Source organism: Simochromis diagramma, unplaced genomic scaffold (assembly GCF_900408965.1).
Source record: "Simochromis diagramma unplaced genomic scaffold, fSimDia1.1 OVJJ01000753.1, whole genome shotgun sequence".
Taxonomy (NCBI): Eukaryota; Metazoa; Chordata; class Actinopteri; order Cichliformes; family Cichlidae; genus Simochromis; species Simochromis diagramma.
In genome coordinates, this window is record NW_024387523.1 from 9,505,971 (window position 1) to 9,527,875 (window position 21,905).

General features: G+C 40.9%; 1 protein-coding gene across 8 annotated transcripts in view; it reads right to left on the bottom strand.

Annotated features, from left to right (window-relative positions):
* Window positions 1-16,543, bottom strand: part of LOC120727218 (ras/Rap GTPase-activating protein SynGAP-like) — a 56,774-nt gene extending 40,231 nt beyond the window's left edge. For 3 of the 8 annotated variants that reach the window (XM_040021419.1, XM_040021417.1, XM_040021416.1), the window contains exon 1: window positions 9,576-11,380. In XM_040021419.1, the coding sequence (XP_039877353.1) occupies window positions 9,576-9,729 (154 nt within the window). In that variant the 5' untranslated portion in view covers window positions 9,730-11,380. Of the gene's footprint in view, window positions 1-184; window positions 5,693-9,575; window positions 11,382-15,052 lie in introns of those variants that run through there. The other 5 variants (XM_040021420.1, XM_040021415.1, XM_040021421.1 and 2 more) reach the window with 4 other exon arrangements.
* Between the last annotated feature and the right edge of the window lie 5,362 nt (window positions 16,544-21,905).

Consider the following 21,905-nt stretch of genomic DNA (forward strand, 5'->3'; position numbering starts at 1 on the left):
TGAATCAATCAAGCAGTTATGATTTTAATGATTTTTTTTGTCCTTTCTTAAAACTAATTTTTATCCTTTTATTGTTACATTTTGTTTCATTCTCTCTGAGGTCACAAGACAGTTAGTTTTCCATTAGTTAGAAACGTTTTACTGCTTTCACAACAAACTTCCTACTCATAGCTTGCGTCATTACCTTGCAGCTGCCACTTCAGTCCCATCAAGAAAGGAAAACATCATCAGAAAACACTGACAGAACACACATTATTAGCAGGCCAGATACCAGCACAGAGAAGTTCAAGCTGAAGAACACCAGCAACAAGAACATACATCTACAGCCCCCCGAGAAAAACACAAAAAACAACACAGTGTCTGGAAAAAAACTGCATGCCCAAACAGATATTCGTCATCAGAAGGGAAAACTTTTTATATCTAATGCCAGTGGAAAATGACGCAAAAAAAGAAAAAGAAACCCTGATGTGAGAACTATATTCGGAGGAAGACCCACACTCTGATGAGTCATCTTGAAACCCATGGTCTTGGTTTGACTTTAGGCTAGTAGCAACTGAGTAAACATGGTGATGGATCTATAAAAGTATATGCATCTATCTTTGGGACTTTCTCTGCACGAGTGTGTGTGTGTCTATGTGGTGACCTGGAAGGCAATTCCAGTGCCGAGGAGCGTGAGGGTCACAGAGTACGAATATATCCATCCCACATTATCCCCATCTTTAAATATGAACGACAGAAATCTGAGGTATTCATTAACTGTTCAATTTCCTCAAACACCAAGTTAAAATAGTAACCATGGGAAAAACTGGAACACTGATCTCACGATAACACTCACATAACACAGAATCAATAACCAGTTCGTTGGATTTCATCAGACCGCAAGGCCAAAATGTTTCTGTGTTTGCTGACACGGTCAGATTAAACTGGTCAAATTAAGATGCGTCAACTGTTTCCTTTACTTATGTCCAACTAATACCAGTTTACCGTTAGGACTATATGATATTGGTTTTAGCACCACAAATAAATGCACTCTCTCCAGAGATTATAATTAATGATATAACACCTTACCACCCACCATAAAAAGTGACGCAGCATTAAAAAAAAAAAGAAAAAGCCAGTCAAGGACACAGATCGAGAATCCCAGCTGTGCACAAAAACAGCCAAGCAATGAGGCAATCAAGAACAACCAGACTTTCCAATATTTCCTCTATTTGCTCTTTCTTTTACTGACTGCAGAATCTCAATCAAATTACATCTAGCTAACCTAGCTAGTACCTAGCTGTTCCTGTAACACATTTTCTATAGTTAACATGATAATGTCACCATCTTTAATTCCATTGGCCACTGTAATCATACATAGAAAATCTAATGTCTTGACTGCCCTATCTGTAAGTAAATATCAGGCAATGGCCTATAACTGGTTAGCTTTAGCTAAAAGAAATAAAACAAGGTCGCTCTATTCAAAGGTTACAGGCCATAGCTAGCAAATACTCTGGAACATAAACCTCAATAGAAGCCACAACATTCAGTTTTTAAAATCTAAACAAATTACTTAATCTATATTTTGTTAATCTGATCCCAAATGTACCTTCCCCAACTTCGCTAACATCTCCAAAGCTATTTTAAGGCAGAATAAAGCTAGCATGTTTCCCTCTCTCTGAGTCAAGCAGATGCTAATCACCTCCTGGCTATTGCAACAATCACATCATACATATGATATCACTTTATATATATAGTCTTCAGATATAATAGGCTGCTTGTGTACCTTTATCTTATGTGCAAACCTTTGGGAGCACAATCTATATTTAGCCTTTCCTCATGTCCCCAACAATGAAGGTTTTCTTAAAGTTTTTCTTTAAAAAAAGCAATCACATTTTCAGCTACACACTGTTCAACCTTTCACAAGTGGGAATGAGCCATGTCAAAAGCTACAATACGGCCCTCAAGTGAGCCCAGGTTGTGCAATACGGTCATATTCCTTTTTATATGCATGCATTCTTTTAAGCTAGCTTCAGAGCGTCCATATGTTTCACAGCACATAAGGAAACGTGATCGTGTTTCATGTTCACAGTCGCTCTGCTGTTCTATTTTTGTCTCTGATTGATCTGCTGGAGCATTTTATTTATTTATTTATTTTTCCTTTAGAAGTTACCCATTACCCACGGGAGCCCTTTTTTCTTCCCTTTGCAATGCAGAATCAAGACACTCTGTCATCCTATGATTTCCTCACTCCCAAAGCCTCTAAATAGGCGACTCTCCAGGTTCTATTCTGAATCCCAGCTAATTGTTTGGTATCCATGGAAACAACTCCAAGGGCTTCTACTTGAACTGCAGAAGATACGGGCACACAACTGCACAGTAAAGATGATGAAACACACCAACACGCAGCACAACGCATCTGTTTCTCCCGACAGACGCGTGAGAAAAATGCTCAGACCCGTCGGCCCGACCACGAGGGATGGGCGGGAGCGGAAATCTTCCTCGATCGTTGTGGGGCCGAATCCCAACTCTGCCTTGTGTCTCAGCGCGAGAGCAAATGGATCAAATGACCAAGCAGACAAATATTTAGGTTGTATTTTCACCTGCCACTGAGAAAGTCACTTGCAGCATGCAGTGATCTAAGGAAACGTGACATATCAGAACACATGGATGCGTTCGCATCGGCTATTCTGAATGTAAATTGCTGTCAGGACTGAGTGTGTGGGTGGCAACAGCCTCTAGCTAACTGTGATACAGAGAGAGAAAACAGAAAGAGGAAGACTGTGAGTGGGTGTTGGAGAAACATACTCAACCTTTAGCATGTATATCTCTATTAATACATATCTGGAAACTTTGCTTTTATAGAATCATTTGAATAAAATCATTTTCAGGTAATAATCCCCCCCACCCTCAATCAGGTGTGAAAGCTGATGTATATAATAATGAGTTATCCTTGAAGCTGACTGATCACGACAGCAATTTAACAATTATGATTTTTCTGCAGATGTCTACAAAAAAAAAAAAAAAAAGATCAAAACTCTGTTGATTCCAGAAAACACACTTGTGAAATCTACAAAAAACACTAATAACCCACCAGTTCACCAAATCAGCATTAGCTGAAACAATGATGCCGTCACAACAGGCAACCTCACTAATCCTGCGTCTCATGCCACCTTACATAATAGGACACTTCAAAAAACACTGGACCGTAGCATTACTGGTGCTCAACAAGAGTGAGGGGCTGCAGCCATGCCAGAGCCTCTAATTCTCCACAGAAGGTGATTTGAGGTAAACACTGACATTAGCACGCTTTCACTCATAATGACAATGCTATCTTGTCAGATGTTTGCATCCTAGGATGATAATATTAGCTATAATGAGCACTCTAATTAGACACTAGACAACTGTTTTCCCCTCACTTAATCTGTTTTCTTGCTTTTAGCCTAAATAGAGGATGGGATACACACAGACACACAACTTACTCGCTGCTAATTAGAGCTAACTCCAATATACAGTGAAGCTCGTTAGTTTTAAAGGTATTTGATCATAAACCTTTCCATTTCTGATGATGATACCTGCATGAAAAGTTAAGGGACTGTCAGGGTTTAGTAGTCACTTCCCTTAGATGAGGAAAAAAGAAAATTCAGAGGATCACCAAAGGCAGCTGCCGTAATTACAGTCTGTGGAGCTCAAATCTTCACAGCAATCAGTGTAATGAGAGGCATAGTGCTAGCATGTTAGCTGAAGGCTGGTATCAGATCTGCAGGTACCCTGAGATGAGGTATTCAATCAGTATCAAGCAAAAAACTGAGTCTTTACCTAAAATAATACCATAATTAGTTCTTGGATTTTGGCTGTAATCAAACAAAACAAGAAAAAAAAAAAAGACAGTCCTAAGACTCAACGTGAGCAGGTTTTCACACATATTATAAAAGCTGTTAATAGCCCCTCGCAGTTTTATTCGCTCATAATGTTATTTTAGAGTTTGTGTCTCTGAAGCGCACAACTATGACTCAAAAAGAAAGAAATAAACAAGTAAAAGTATGGCTCAAATTCCCACAGACCATAGCAGAGGAAAATGTAGGTTTCAGGGTTATTTAGTCGAATGTAAACACAATGCAGAAAACATATTGTGCTCGATTTATATAGGTTAAATAAAGTCAATAGGTTTATAAAACGGCGTCCTCTTTGTTATAAAAGTTTTTAAAAATCAGTTCAAGACAATTAAAGTGCTTTTACTTTTAACACTCTGACATAGTACAGTACATAATCGCTTCCGTTTGTTTGTTTGTTAGCAGTCCCCGCAATTTTTTAACTTCACAACAATATACCAGGCCTTAGGGGACACGAGTACCTAGGTTGGCTAAGCTTGACCTTCATTATTAGCACCCAATGAAGGTCACCTTGAAAAAAAGCATTTCTTGAAACCATATCGAGTAATATGTCATATGGAAGGGCTTGGAGAGAGCTGTGCAACACACTTTTTATTTTTTCAATATGACGCAATACGAAGTCACAATATCAGCATAACAGGCCACGGTGAGCATGCTGTAATAAAAACATCATAAAATAGTATAGCTCTTGGCCTTCAGGGAGAGTTGCTCTCTCTCTCCTGCATCTCTATTTTCAAGCAGGATAAAAATCCACATTCATGCTGCTATGTTAGACGGCGTTTGAGGCCTACGTCTTTCCACGATGTCGGCGTCCGGTTTGTCCCAGAGTGACAGTGTTTCCAGTTCACGCGCACCAAATCTCGTTATGTGTGGTCTGAAGCATATGACAACAAGGAGGCTCCGGTGACTCACAGACCAGGCCTGCTGGGGCAGATGTTGTTTTCATGTCATATGGAAGTCTCCGTAATTGCCATATTCCAACGAGTAAATACTGCCATGTCAACAACCAAAGCGTGATTATGCCATGGGAAGTTGCTCTTTTTATGACAGCGCCGAGTACCCATAAGGTAAGCCAAACTGTCAAGGTAGCGGCAGTTAATCCTACCCTAATGGTAATGTGACAATAGGCTCAGCAAACTATGGATTAAGATTTCATCACTGTCTATTAAGTTCAAGTGAATAGAAGTTTTGTACGTTTAATAACTTATAATAACCAAATATATGTTTTACAATGTCTGACAGTTAACCCTTTAGACAGGTCATGACTTTCACTATCATAAGCTCTGAAATGGTCTCTGAATATTGTCTATAATATGATACACAACTTCATAATTCAGTGAAACAGCTGGCTGGTATTTTATTACATGGTGAGCATGCTGATTGGCTGAGGCCTTTCTGTGTGGCGTTTCTATGTTCTCCCTGCGCCTGTGTGGGTGCCTCCTCCCTAAGACGTGCATGACAGGTGAACTTGTGATTCTGTACTGGCCGTAGGTGGGGATGTGAGAGCGTGTGCTTGCCTGTCGTTCTGAGTTAGCCCTTCAGGGAGTATCCTGGCTCTATGACAGCTGGGACAGGCTCCAAGGAAGAAACAGTCTGGATGTCGTTGCATGTCCCGTACATTTATATGCATATTGGATTTTCCAGCTGCATCAGTGATAACCGTCTTTAATCCAGGTTACAGTGAGATTTGCACACATACAAGGATATTCAGTACAGTGCATAAGTCTTGAGCCATCCCTCATTTCTTTACATTTTAACTTTGTCGTGGTTTTTTTAAAGTTTTTCTTTTGACACCTGACCATTTTCAGATGAATTTTTTTTTTGTTTGTTAAGCCACTTAATGCTGACCTATGAATCACTCATGCACAAAAAGGCACCTAACTCAAGAAATGAACCAGTGTTGTGTTGAAACAAACTTAAAAGAACCTATTTTAAATTGTATCTTTACGCACTTTGTTACAATTAGCCTTTTTTTTTTCTTTTTTTTTTTTACACGTCTTAGGCGAATATAAGAAAAGTGTCCAGTTTGACAGCATCAATTTTCACCAACAAGGTGATTCTCAGAGAGCCATTATCTGAAAACTTGGTGTGTGTCAGAATGGTGTGCAGTGTGTCCATAAATCAATTCAGATAACTGGACAAAGAGGACAAAAGAATAACTGTCAGGCCTAAAAAAAAACCCTAATCTCTAGCAGATCTGAGACATAGATCTGGACCTTCCAATTGAGCCATGTACTGTTCACCGAAGCCTCATCAGACATGGTCTCAGTGAAACGATGGCTGTGAAGAATCCATTCTTAAAGAAGGGAAACCAGGAAAAAAGGCTGAGGTGTGCCAAATTTTACAACAACTGGACTGAAAATCCACGAGAACAGGTCTGATGGAGTGGTTCAAATCTACATCAATACAAACAGAAGAGCTCAGAAAAGGCGCAACAATGAGTGTCTACAGTCCTGTGTAAAAAGGTGGAGGCCCTGTCATGGTTTGGGACTGCATTTAAGCCAGCGGTGTTGGGGATCTTATTAAAATTGATGGCACCCAGAAAAGTGCTGTCAGATTTTGATCCAACATGCAGATCAAAATCTCCCCAGAGCCTGAACCTCAGGATTATTGAAGCAGTGTGGGACCATCTTGATTAAGAACAGAACAAAAGGCAGCCAACACACAAAGAAGAGCTTTGAATGTCCTTCAAGAAGCATGAAGAACTATTTCTGAAGACTACTTGAAGAAATTACAGGAAAACTGCCTGAGAGAGTTCAGGCTGTGTTGAAGAATAAAGAAATGCAAAATATAAAAAAATGAGGGTTGGCTCAAGATCTTGTACAGCACTCTAGAACATCGCCAACCTGACTTCACAAAAAAATAATTCTTCCATTTCAATTTCGGTGGTATGATATATAAATTAGTGCTGTCAGCGTTAATCTCGTTAAAATGACGCATTAACGCGGCAAATCTCCGTTAGCGAGTTAACGCGGAATCGCCCCGTGCGTGGGGCTGCACGGGGCATTAACGTCATATTAACAAGATTAACGCTGACAGCACTAATATAAATAAAAATTATACATTTTTTAAAAAATGATCTTATATCGTTACATCAATTATCCTAAAAATATAACGTGAGAAATTTTTATACCACAACGCTTAGAAATTTGTTATGAAAGATTTTAGAGATGTTTTTAAAAATACAAACTTTTTAAAAAATGTATTCAAATGTTCAGCTGGTGAAATGCATCTCCCTCTACATCACAGTTTAGGGCAAGGGTTTGTGATTCTAGTGAGAAAATAACCTTCTAATACAATTATGTCAATTTTTTTTGTTTAAACTAGTAAAACTGGTCAAATATAAACTAAAAAGGATTAAAATCACATTTGAAACATGCAGCCTCATTAAAGTGTGTAATTTAAGAACGAGTCAAAGTGTTGATGTATCTGAGATTCTCTCTGCGCCTGTATGATGAAAGTAAACGCAACTTTGTTCATGATGGCAGAAAAACTTCACTTTGTTTTTTTTAATCACTTCATTACACTCTTGTTTCAAGTGTCAGACTATAGTGTTTAATCCAGTAGTATTTATGGCTTTTCCCAGAAAAAATAGGCAACTGAATAGGCCATGGGCATAAAGGCATTCACTATAATCTATAAGAAGAAATAGAGAAATATAAGAAAACTGCTTGCACGGCTCATTAACACAAGAAGCAAGTGAGAAATGTACTTTAATGTATTTTAATTTATTTTGTGTTCATTTGTATGAACTGACTCTTCAGAGCCAGAGTTTAACATCTAAACGCCAAGTACGACCCATGGTTCATCCACCATTGTGAATTCGAGCAGCGTCACAGGTGCTGAAAAGCAAACGCAGACGGTGTAATGAGTGTAGAAAGTTAAGGCCATTCATTTACAGCAAGCTGTCCAAACAATCATCCTGCATGACTGACAGAAGCAAAACCTCGCAGCATCAACTCCGTGGCTCTTTGACAGCCCGGCAGCCTTGCCCCAGGAGGTTTGACACGGTTTAAGTGTGAGCAGTGATTTACCAAACACAGAATGACACGGGAGATGGCGAGCGCAGAGAGGTACAAACTGCTGGCATTTAGAGAATCAGATACTTAAGTATAAAGTCCTGAAGTGCCCGCTGCATTTAAATTTGAAGTGAGAAAACATTAGGGCTGTTTAAGAGACTTAAAAACCCTTTCGAGCGAAGACCCAAAGATGACGGTCTTACTAGCTCGGTTTCATGAGCCCAGCACGTACACCCAAAAGACCGAGATGCTTTAAATTCAACACGCCTCACAAAAATGTGGACAGCTGGCTTTATTCTAAGTAGAAAAGCGACACCTCTGACTCTTCGGAGCCACTCTGCTTCTAAGTTTAGAAGCAGCACTGTAATCAAGGAGAAGTAAAATGCACAGAAGAGCTGCAGGATGAGAGAGGAGAGGTGGGTGGAGGGGTTGAGGAAGCAGGGGCAGTGTGGGAGCGAGGGAGCCACGGGGAAGAACCTGCGATCGGCTTGAAAACTGGCAGATATTTCTGGAGAAACACTGAGTATTCTGCAGTGTAACCGCTACTTCTGAAGGCCAAGACAGTACTGTATAAAAATGGCCTCTGAGCGGAGGAAGACACAAGAACAGTAACCCGAATAAACAATCTAAAGTTGCTCTCCATCACGTGTGTGTTTTCTGTCTCTCTCCTGCCTTGTTCCTCCCTCTGTGTGTGTGTGTGTGTGTGTGTGTGTGTGTGTGTGTGTGTGTGTGTGTGTGTACTAGCCAAGGGAAGTGTGGCCTAGTTACCATAGGAACATGTTCGCAGCTTGTGCACTGCTCTCTATCCAACTACCTCCGTTTTTGCTAATGTATTTAGAAGCTCTAATGCTATGCTTGTAGATGAGCAGATCCAAATTAAAGAGCTGAGAACGAAGATCAAGAAGCAATGTGGATACCGCTCTTGATATCGACCCCGCTAAGATATTATATTATTTCGTGAAAGCACACATCAAAAATGAGGCAATTCTCAAAAACCATCCCCCCTACAGTCGCCTCTGACCGCCCCTTGTTTGTTTTGTTTCTAACATGTTTTTTTGTAGGCCTTAATGTCGAAAGCAAAGACAACAGCTTTACACACTGCGCCGACTAATAAAATGATTTCTCTCCCCGTCCCTGAAGGGAGAAGAAATGACTGCTTTCATCTGGGGAGGTAAAGGGAGCACAGTGAGGAGGAAGGAGGAATGAATCAAAGCCGAGTAAAAAGGCAAATGGCGCTATCAAACCTAGAGGATGTCAAAATAAAACTCGGAGCGCGGCTCTGACGGTGAGTGACGCTCCAGTGGAGGATCGAGTGGTTTAAAAAAATAAAAAATGAAATCATCAATGTGCTGAGGTACTTTTGTAAATCTTTATAATGTTGAAAAGGATTGGGAAACCATGGCAGAGGAGGGAAAAGGAAAAAAAAAAAAAAAAGCAGGGCGGCACATCTGAGGCTAGTGCATGTTAAACCCTTCATTAACCACTAGCAACAGCAGTGTTGATGCATTTCAGAAAGAACAGAAGACTAAGGGCGAGGAGGGGGGACATAGAAAAACATATATAACAGATAAAAACCTTACTGGACCATGACAGACTGGAGAAGAGGCTAAGAAATGACAATACGCAAAGCTGACGACGGAGAAAAAAAGGAGACTTTGACTGGGTCTCGGCTAAACTGACTCACTTGGGGTTAAAACTCCAGGTCCACCACCACAGCAAGCCTCCGCTTGACCAACCAACCCAAACTGACTCTGATGGGGCAGCCACGTCTTTGAAGATGTGTCCATGCAGCTATATGGCACAGACACAAGTAGAGTTTTCCCTTTAGTTTTTGACATCAGTGAACTAACAATCCCCCAACCCCAAAAAACACAACAATGACAAAAAGTTTTAAAAACAACCAGAGGAAAAAACGTGAACCCGTTATTGTGCCTGAAAATAACGGTAAAGCAACATTAATAGAGAGAATGTGTCAAACTGTACAAATCAAATGAAAGAGAAATGTAATTTTATAGATAGTAGTAAACAGCGCTGAACGTGGAGTTGAAATGACTTTTTACTGTGCAGTAGGTGGAATCGTTCTTCATCTGCATGGTATGAATGTCTTTGAGGTTTCTGTAGATAAAATGTTGCTGTAGACAAACAGCAGCGGGAAATTATCTTTCAGGAAAAAAAGAAAAGAAACAGATGTTTAGCTGTATGACTCAAATGCAGTAATATGAGAGGTACCATCTGGGGCTGCTGTGGAGCATGCGAACACACAAACTTGTCCATGTCATTAAAAAGATATCCGTTTTTGGGCTGCAAAGCACGGCATGAGCTTCTTCTTCATCCACCCCATCAGATCTGCCTTTTTTTTTAGATCTGCAAGCTAAATGTCACGATGCTGCAGAGCCACAAGCAGCTTCCATGATTAATTGATAAGCGTTCCTACAGACATGGATCCCCTCCAGGTGTGGTGGAAGAAATATAAAAATATCCTGCTTTGAATGATGATTTGTTTCTGATATGATTTCTCCAACAAAAAGTTCAAATTCCTGCTTTTAAATTCCCTAAAAGGACATTTACGGTCGCTGCCTCTTTAAAAAAAATCAAGTATCAATGAATATGCTAATGTGCTTTTTTGTTTTGTTTAAAAGGTTAAAAAATACTGGATATTACACATCATATTTTCAGTATTTAACAAATGAAGGCTTCAGATTTTCGCATTATACTCAATTTAAGATGCTTACCGGAGCAGGGTTGACCTCTAAATTACACAGAGAAAGAAGCTTAAACACACAATTTTAGCCGAACCCACCTTAAGTAGATGGATGTGAAAGAAAGAAAAACCCTGAAGCTACACTTTTCTGTACAGTGACAGTTTGTCATCCAAGAGATTAAAAAAAAGTGAGTGGATGGGGTTAGCACACTTTTTTATTTATTTATTTATTTTTATTCCTGGTTCTTAAAATAAAACTCACATTACAGGTGAGATTTTTGCAGTCATTTTGAAAGTTTTAAATGAATATTCTATGACATCAGGAGAGTCCTAATCAGGGCATCTGACTGATTCGTAAAATACAGCTGTATGAAAAGCTAACAAGGGAGACTGCCCACAGAAATCTGAGGTGGGTTATGGCTTTAGTCACACTAGAGCAAAAACAGAATGGCAACCAAAAATAAATCTCTGGTTCTTTAGTGATTGCGTTGCATTTTTTCTACATTCGGCACCCAGTTGCATGCAGTTGCAGTTACTAACGGACCACCGTGCAACAACCTCGATCCCTGTGTGACCACGTTGGATTGCAAGGTGAGGCAACTGGTTTCTGAATAATTTTGATCTGACTGCAATCACTCTCAGATTGTCAGACGTTTGCAGATAATCACCGTCTAATCTATAAGCACAGACCTTTCTCACTCACTGTGTTTATACACCTCTCTGCATTTAATTATCAGTTATTATTAATCTCTGGCTCTCTTCCACAGCACGTCCTCACCGCCAACCGGTCGCAGCAGATGGCCGCCCCTCCCTGAACCTGGTTCTGCTGGAGCTTTCTTCTTGTTAAAAAGGAGTTTTTCCTTCCCACTGTCGCCAAAGCGCTTGCTTATAGGGGATCATATGATTGTTGGGGTTCTCTATGTTTTCTCTGTACTATTTATAGGGTCTACCACACAATATAAAACACTTTAAGGCAACTGCTGTTGTGATTTGGCGCTATATAAATAAAAATGACTTGAATAGATTGGCAATGTGTTGCAATCAATGTGAGTCAGTGTGAGCCGATGAGCATCTGTGCAATAGGGGACAAAACTGGTTGCCAGCTGATTGTTTTTATATAGGAATATATCCAGAACACAATGTTGCTGAGCACCTGTATGAGTTCACAGCTACTTTATGTGTTTCTACATGAATTTCTACATGTCTGTTTCAAATCTTCACCAAGTTAATTACCCCATTATCACAAACAGATTGCATTTAATTGCCAACTTGACCTCATTCAACTGCAAATTGAAAGCAGACTGAGTCCATCTCATTGCTATTTCCTTCCCACCCTTGATGTAACAAAGTCACTTTGAAGACTGGTCGCAGACTGGTCAACGTCTTCAGAGCAACCATTGCAAAGGCAACAATATTGCAGGCGATTGCACACGGTTGCAATAAGTTGTCGTGTCGCAGTTTCCAACTACTGTTTCCCCTAGTGTGACTATAGCATGCCTCCAGTGGCTGTAAGAGAAGAGATTAAGAGGAGAAAAATGTGGGGACAGAGTTGAGGGGCAGTTCTGCGAGAGCAAACTGATGAGTATTATAAGGTATTACGTTGTCAGACTGTGTTAAGTTGGAGGAGAGGCTCAGGATAGGAAAGAATTACCAGAACCACAAAAATATCTCCACTTTTTTCTGTTAGCTGGCTGAAAAAAAGAAGAGGATGAGAAATAAATCCATGGCCTGAGGCAAAAGAAAACAATTTGAGAAAATTGCAGGACAGGATCTCATTGACAAGACTCCCAACTTTTTTTTTTTTTTAGAGAACATTCAGCTAGACTGTCAAAGCCTTGCTGTCCTTGGCAGCAAGAAGAAGCCCCCTCTGTGCATTGTATTGAAGATGGCTGAAGAACAGCAGAATTACGACGGAAACTTGGTACTGGAGCAGAATCAGCTCTTTGCCGGCTGTCGGGCTCCCAGCTGACAACTGTGACAGAGTGGCAAGGAGTCCAGATTCTCAACAGTTCATGAGAAATTGAGAACGATTAATAGACGTCCGTGATTCACGCCTTTCTATTTCAGCTAAACTAACAAAATAATTTCTGGAGGAGATGTAGGAGATAGGCGTTTCTTATGAAGATACCCATTTCATATGGAGGAGGATGAGGAAATCCTGCGAGGGACAATGAGTCAGACTGAGCCAAACTTATCTTGTTCCATCAAGTGTGCAGCCTTAGACATTTCATTAACTGAAGCACTGCGCTCTCCACTACATTATGCTTTTTGGTTAGAATGGGGAACGGTTTAAAAAGAGCCTACTGAGTGCAGAGACGGTGTGACATAATGGACCATGAAGATGGTGGTCATTCACTGTCCCAACATCAATCCGTTGCCAGTAGAGATGGAGGAATACCAGCAATAAATGAAATCACTCATGCGTAGTTTGGCAAATCATCTATTGCTCCCAACTACACATACTGAACCCAGTACAAAGTCCAGTGAAACTGGGACACTTGCTGGCAAAAGCCATTTTGGCCTAATAATAGATATTCACTAACACCAGTGCTGTTATGTAACGAAACGAAACCTTGCCAAAGTTCTTGTTGTCATAGTAAACTGACTACCTGACAGGGCTAAAATAACCCAGTTTAATGATTTTGTTTTTTTCTATCTTTAAAAAAAATAAAGACTGAGCTCTTTAAACTATCATTATGGATAACCTGCATCCTCTCCACAGTCCATGCAGGTGTTCAATGTGCAACACCCACAGATAGCTCATTAAGAAACTACAGGTGTCAGTGAAATTAGTGCAAGCAAAGTCTCGCTGACTCTGAAGTAGCTGACTGCCAAGAGAGAGCAGCAGGTTTGTGCATTCATTAAGATGGAAGTTCCCCTTAAAATAAAGTAAATTAATGAATCTTGTTTTTGTTAGCGTGGGGCACAAAGTGTTGAATGCAGCTGAGATGCATTAGTACTGCAAAAAAAAAAAAAAAAGTGCCTCTGGGGAAAATCTCTAAAAACATGAGCTATGACATTTAAACACTTATGAATAGTTTTTTTTCTACATTACATGTTATGAATGATTTTCTTTCTACCAATCAGGAGGCTTCCTGGGCAAAACTACTGTCATATTTAGTCTTGTTCCCTACAAACAACATAGCAGACACTGAGAAGTTTGTACGTGCAAACCATAGACTGTACACAAAAGATGGACACAGTCTCTGGGTCTGTGACGTGAAGCCAGCAGGGGGAGACTCAGCAAGAACATCTGGTTATATAGAAGTCAATGGGAATAGAACCTTTTGTCTCTCTTGATCTTTGACTACAGTAAATATTTTTCCAATGAGCACACTGGCTCAGTTAAGACTTTTACCTATTAATGAATAAACATGATGTTCTTCTGCTCCAAACAATGCCTCTATTAGAATGGAGGATAAAGCAGCGCATGCTTTAGGGCTTGTGAATGACAAGTTGCTACCAAATTAGCATGGAGCGTTTCTCCAATTTCTCAGCCAGATCCACCGCTCACTCCTCGTGTTCATAACACCAGGGTAGTGATGGCAAAAATGCTCAGCCTGAGGCATCGCGACAGATCACTAACAACCAGGAGGCAACACTGAGCTTTTATATACAGTCTGTGGTGGCACAATAAGTGGGTACTAGGGATACTGACAGCATGTTGCTAATTTAGAAGGTGGTGTACTACATGTAGCGCTTTAGCCTTAGCTTATATTTTGAGTGGTCCCTAACCGCTGCGAATACCAGCGGTTAGGGACCACAACTGCCAATGAATACCTGAAATACGCAAATACTTGAGACCCCCCTCAAAAACACTTAAAAACACCAAACATACCTTAAACTACCGTCTTAATGAAAATAATTGGCGAATATTTTAGATATGCTCTATGAAAGAAATCCACAAATAGGAAAATTTTCTGCGAATTTTCACCAATTCAAACCAGAGGATGAGGGCGGCACGTTTTTTTGGGGGGGGGGGAGGAGGAGTTTACAGTCATTTACTTAAAATCACCTGAACAGCTTTAATATTTTGAGAATAATTTCTAACAATAAACTGAAAAAGCAAAAATACACACATATACAGCACCAGGTTTTGTGTAAAACTCTTTTACATCAGCGTGTGCTGATGTCACACCTTGGCTGAACCCTTCACAGGTCACGCATCCTGTAAAGCATGACCTTAAAAACGAGTTCAGTGAGACAGGCTGAACCAGGACACCTGCCTGCTGTGTGCAGGTCTGCTGAGTTTCACTTCTGTATGAACAGCTGGTGCAGACCCTCCTGTCTTTGCTGTAGATATGCAGGCTGTGAGGTGGGCTAGCATCACCATACCAGCTGTCACTAACACTAGGTGAATACTTCACAGGGAGATCAATGAAATACTGTGCATTCACACAGATCCCTAAGTTCCACAACATGACATTTTCCATCTGTCCACACTTGAGAATAACACTTACCCAAAATTATAGGACTTCCTTAAGAAGAAATCTTAGTTACATCTGTGGATGCAGACTGTATCCGGTGGGCTTTCCAGGGCACTTGGGAGTGGGGGAGCGGGAGGCTGAGGTTGCAGGTTTACTTTCTTTTTGGGATGAAGGTAGAATCAGTTTGTGCAGACCTGAGAGACGGTTTCCAAATGAAAGCCCGATGCTGTCCTCTTTGAGAGAGAGTTGTGTTTTAATCATGAGGCCAACTGGCAGAGCTCCTCTTGTCCCTCACCTGTGCTGCAATGTGTCCATACGTGCCTCTGTCCAGAGCGAAGGCTTCGGGGGGAAACGTGAAGCCGACTGTCATAGGGATCCCTTCAACTTCAGCTCAGTCCACCACTGAAGCCAAATCCTGCCCCTCAGCAGCGGCTCCGGTGTGCGGCTCGGCAGCTCTCATCTGCTTCTCCTCCCTCTCTTCTCCCTCTGCTGCTCCCTGTCCTCCAACTCTATTACAATCCAGAAACTGTGATGTGATAAGAATGCGGCTTCCTCGGCAATAAAGACAATCTCTACTGGGGAGCTTTTTTGTCATCTTAATTGCTTGTCCCGGGCGCATGTGACTCCAAACAGCCCCTGCGTCGCGGTTTTTTCTTTTATTTAATTTTTATTTATTTATTTATTTTTCAAATCTGTGGATAACGTGAACTCCTGTTAACGCATTTGTGTCTACCGATCAACACAGCCAATTATTTCATCATTTGTCGCTTGTATTTACGTTAAAAACGGCGGATTGGTTACGGTTAAAGCCACGGAGGTCTGCGCATCACTTACATTTAAAAGAATGATTATTAAGGTTGATGTCTGTGGGGCTATGCCAACTCTAAGCAGCAGCAACAACCATGGTGCTGCACATTGCGCGCACTAAAAGAAAAAGAAACGCACAGAAGCATTAAAATAAATATCCTGGCGTATTTACAGGCGAGATCACTGAAATGTGTAGCAGCACTGGAACAAAATCTGATTCATGCACATTGTTTCTGGCATGCTCCATGTTTCTAGCTAATCTTGGAAAGCGTCTGTAGATAACCCTGCGTGGCTCAGCGACGTCCCCATAATCCAGAAATTGATTACGAGGAGGAGGAGGAAAAAATGAGGGGGAATCCGGTACCAAATTGACGCGGTGTCCTTTGCGCTCCTGCAGTCCGTCAGCCCCTAATTGTAATTTAACGCCAGTGCGCGTAAAAAGGTGCTCGGTAAACGGAGGAGTCTCTCCCCAGAGGGCGGAGATAGAGCGTAAGATAGGCATACAGCGAAACCACCGCCTCCAGAGGCAGCAGAGTCCGCCCTGCGCTGCACCATCTCTGGAGTTTGCAATCGCCACAAAACTCAACGAAACGATGACGGTCGGCAGCCCACTGTTCCGCCTGTTATCGACGAAAACGGTACGAGTTGGAAAGTTCAGCGGAGTTACTTCTTGAATATGCAGAGTGAGTGTTTGCAGTGGGGCTCACACGAGAGTAGGGATGCTGCACTTCAAGTTTTTGCATCTGAAAATATTTCAATGAACTTATTTTATTTTATTTTTTTTGCTTTAATAACTGCTGTGACGAGTCCTGTAAAAAAAACATTTTACTGAATCGGTGCAGCTCAGAAGGCAAAAAGACTGAGAGAGCCCTCAGGGACTGTGGAAATTAGTTTGTGGTAACTTAATTTCACCTGTGGCATCTGGCGTAAGCACTACAACAACTGACTAGATGATTTGGTGCATTAGTGTCCAATTTTTACAGAAACCCCCCAAAAAGATGTAATTGAACAGCGATTAAACACAACACATTCCTAAATTAACCTGTAACCCAGTGTTAATCTGGCTACTGATGATTAACATAGCACGGAGGTGTCTGCTCAAAGAAGCAACATATTAAAAGGAGAGGTTTGAATTTTAAGAAGCCTTTAACAATGCTCACATGCCAGCTCAGGGACAAAGTTAGAGAGGCGAGGCTGAGATGGTTTGATCATATACAGAGGAGGGATGGTGGATATATTAGTCAAAGGATGTTGAATCTGGAGCTGCCAGGCAGGAGGAAAAGAGGAAGACCTCAAAGGATGTTCATGTAGTGAAGGAGGACATGCAGAGTTAAGATGTTAAGACATCAGGCTAAAATCTAAAATGTAGAGAATCCTGATTACAGCATTATTTTTCCCAAATTTGGAAAGCTTCACAAATAGTCTCAACAAATTATGCAATAGCCTCCACAGGCTGAGTAGCACTCCACAGGACAGGTAAGCTGAGCAGCTCAGTGCCTGTTTATGCCAAATTTTAGGATTCAGTTAGCCAAATAAAGGTGGTATTTTCCAGTGTTTGATTTTTTTTTTTTTTTTTTTTTTAGTAGCTCAGTGTCCAGACAATGGTTCATCACTGAAATGCAGAGGAGTTTTAGCAACTCAATTCAGTCTTTTTTTTCTTCTTCGTGTACAGAGAGTGTAATTTTGGGCTATTTAACTGCTAACCACTGGGCAGCAGAAAGATGGGGACTGGGTGAGGTTTGTTGATTTTGTCCCCAGCTTCTTAAATTTGTATTGACTTGTTTCACATCCAGAAACTTACAATATAGACTCATTAGTTACATCTACTCAACTGCTTGTCAAAGCAAACATCTAATAAGCCAATGACATGGCAGCAATTCAAATCAATTAGGCACACAGACATAGTCAGGATGACCTGTTGAAGTTCAAACTGAGCATCAGAATGAAGAAGAAGAGGTGATTTATATGACTGTGAATGTGGCATAGTTGTTGGTGCAAGACAGGGAGGCCATCTCGCAGAGAAAATCGGAAACCCGGTGAGCGGCAGTTTTCATGGTGAAAATACCTTGTCGAACCCAGAGGTCATGGGAGAATGGCCAGACAGCTTCAAAATGATAGTAAGGCAACAATTACTATCAAGTTAAGCAGAAGAGTGTCTCTAAAGAGAGCTACAGCAGCAGAAGACCCCGGCTCGCACCAGGAGCCACTTGTGCCAGTTAGGTAAATGAAACTGAGGCTACAGTTCACACAAACTCTTCGAAACGGGACAATCAAAGATTAGAAAACCACTTCATGGTTTGATGAGTCTTGATTTGTGTTGCTACATTAAGATGGTAGAATCAGAATTTATGAGCACAATGGGTACGTTCTGCAGGATAACGCAACGTGTCTCAAAACTCAGATTATCCCAAACTGGTTTCTTGAACATGACAATGAGTTCACTGTACTCAGATGGCCTCCACATTCAGTAGTCCAGCCATCAGTCCCGATGGAACAGAAAATTCACATCATGAACATGCAGCTGACAACTCCGCAGCAACTTTGTGATGCTGTCACATCGATATGGAGAACAATCTCTGGGGAATGTTTCCAGGACCTTGTTGGAACTGTGCCATGGAAAGTACTAGCAAGATGTAACAAATAAAGTAACCAGTATATGTTTAAGACAGACATTTATTTTAGAAAAAAGTGAAACTGCCCTGTAAAGACCACCGTGATGTTTTGTTTGCCTTCACAGTAACCAGTAGTCCAAAACAACAGTAACATCAACGTCTGCGTGTGACTCATTTGGATTTTAATAGCCTGTAATGTGGTGTTATTCTGATCACTGGGAAAGGGGAAAAAAAGCCAATCCATCAAACCTCTCCATATAGGTCCAGACATGTGGAGGCAACAATTGTTAGGATTTTTTCCTTTTGAATCTGCGATGTAAACATGTTATATAAATATGTATTGCTAATTGTTAAATCCTGAATGTGTCATAGATCATTTCGTGGGCATATATAAATACTGTGTTACATAAATCCTGAAAAAGAATTTTAACCCAGTTAGGTTTTTTTTTTCCCCCTCTCTACACCACAAGAACGAGGCTGGTGGTAAACTGGGAATACAAAACAACAATAATTATTTTTCCTAATCATAATTAACGTTTGAATGAATCAGCAAAAGTTTGATCGGCTCCAAATACGACAACAAAGATGATGAAACCTTTGCGTTAACATAGACTCGCACAGCAGCACTATGTGAAATATCTCTACATTTTTATTGGGATTTAAAGTGTAATGCATCTGTAGCAAACACAAGACAAGTACAAGAAGCAGGAAACAAAAATCATTGACGCTGCTGAACGTCTATCTCGGGACACACCGTCTTCCAAATTACACTAAAACAACAACCGGGAGGGGAAAAAAAAGCCCTTCGAAGTGGAAGTGACACATCCTTACTCTTTCACTCTCAACCCTTCCTCGATCACTCACATGCACAAACACATCTCCATGGAAACTGTTAAAAGAATAGGTGGTGTGCAAAAAGACTGACAAAGCATAACATATACTAGAACTGGGGCGGTCAGTGTGAAAAACATTTATAGGTGGAGGAAAAAAAGGGAAACTTTTGTAGGATCTAAGCAGAGAGGGTTCATTAAATGGGAAGGAAACACAAAATTAGGCCAGCTGTAATGTATAATAATTACATAATTTAAGTAGCTTGTCCATTTCAGACTGTGTGTTTGATTTAGATGGGGGGGGGGGGCATAAAGCATCGATACACGACAAACAGCAGAAGCCTTCTGAGTAAACACGAACAAATGAAAGTTACTCGGATGTTGCGGATAGCAGAACAGAGACGGTGGGCATTAGAAGAGGGGAGAGGACAAGAGAAGCAGTACAGCAGAGTACAGCACAGTACACCACCTACACTCGTCTCCATGGCAACTACCACACTAGAACGAGTGATAATGCAGTTCCCTCTCTTCCTATTCTGAAAACTGTTCAATTGGTACCATATGCCCTGTGCAGTATGTGGGAGACAAAGCTTTCGCTCTTGCGCTGTTGCAGATGATACGAGGAACGTTTAGAAGTGTTAAACTGCGACGCTGTAAAATAAAATATGAAACAACAACACTAAAGGCTAAAAATCTTAACTGCATAGATTACATCGGTCTATCCACCAGAGACGCTGGCTTAGCCCGACACTGAATTCATCATCATGGTCGCTTTAAGGGATAACTTGTTATTCTTGAATAAATGTGTTAGGTTGTTGTTTTTTTCTTTTCTTCACCAATGTAAGTGGCAGTGTGTGGGCAGACGCCGCTTTCAAAGAGCAAGCATTGAGGTTGATAGAATTGGAAAAAGCACAATAAAATTACTTTTTCTTTTTTTTTTTCCTGTCTCCCCGACTGTGTTGGTTCCTGCTGTTGGTGTTAATGTGAAGTGACATTTTTCGTGCAACGTCATCGTTGAAATTTGCATCCTCAGAAAGTGCTGAATGCAGTTCGGCTCGGGGTGTTACTGCAAAACTTTGTGGCAACAATGCGAATATGACAATGCACAAAGCGTGCACACACATGGTGTGCTTGGTTATGATTTGGGTTTAAGCAGAAAATAACTAGGGACATTACTTCATACACCGAATCCTCGCTCTGCCTTGCTGAATATCCCTCTTGTGGACTGATTTTGTTTTCTCAAAACTGGCTGGTTAACTCCCAAAGCAGCACAGTACAGCTGAAAAACATGAATCAATTTGTTGTGTTTCCTCACATCAGTTTGGAGGGATCTTTTTGTTTTTTGGTTTACTCTCATGATTAATGCAAGGTACAGTAAGTCTGTCAGCTCAGCATATGACAAACACAGGGCGAGTAAGCCTGGCTGTCGGATGGCCTGCTGGGAGAACTTACAGATGGCTGATCTGCTTCTGCTTCCTCACTTTGCATGCGACATTGTTTGCATCTCGACTGAGAGCATCTGAACAATGGAGAAGCTTTTATCTTTTTTGACTCGTTTCTACGGTGACTTGACTCTCTTCGCTCCTCTCTTTGTAAATGTGACATTTTGGTCTTAATGGCAACTTTAAATCAGCATTCATGTGTATGTAAATGACATTTAAGCAATGAATTATTCACTTCAGTAGATCACTGCCTTAATAAATGCACCATCTATCATCAGGTGACGGTAATTTTAAAAAGGTCTCAGTTTACACAAGTGTTTCCGATCAGTTAACACATCCAAGGGGGGGAATATTTGGAAAGGTGACATCCTTGTTCTCATTTCCAATACATACTTATGTGTATGCACAATGTACTTTTATAGGCACTCTTTTTCTTCTTGTTCACTTTATAAACCAATTATTTATTTATTGTTCCCTCAACGTGTTTCATTTTTCCAGCTCTAAGCAGCTTCTTTTGGAGGCTGAGCTTCATTATGTAGATCTATTCAACTGCTCGTTTACAAGTATAAGCCAACCAGTGCATTTAGACATGTAGACAGACATGTCTAGGATTTCTAGAGAGTGGTCCAAAAAGGACAAAATAGCCACATGTTGACGCCAGAGGTCAAAGCAGAATGGTCACACTGTTTTGAATCAATAGGAAGGCAGCAGTAACTCACAACCACTCGTTACATCCAAGGAATGCAGAAGAGCATCTCTGAATGCACGCTGAGGCAGCAGAGGACCACACTAGCTGCCATTTCTTTCAGCTAAAGAACAGGAAACTAAGGCTAGAATTCACACAGCTTAGCAAATTCTAACAAGTCACCAGATCTCGGTCCAACAGAGAACATTTGGGATTTGGTGGAACAGGAGATTCACATCATAGATGTGCAGCCAACAAATCTGCAGTAACTGTGTGATGTTGTCATGTCAACATGGACCAAAATCTCTGAGGAATGTTTCCAGCATCTTGTTGAATCTATGCCAAAAAGAATTAAAAGAAAGAATTAATTATGCCACCCTTTCTACTGTGTAGAAAGGGTGGCAAGCTTCCGCTTCCTGGGAGTCAATATAGAGGGGAACCTTTCCTGGAGTGTGAACACCTCCGAGCTGCTGAAAAAGGCCCAACAGAGACTGTACTTCCTGAGAATTC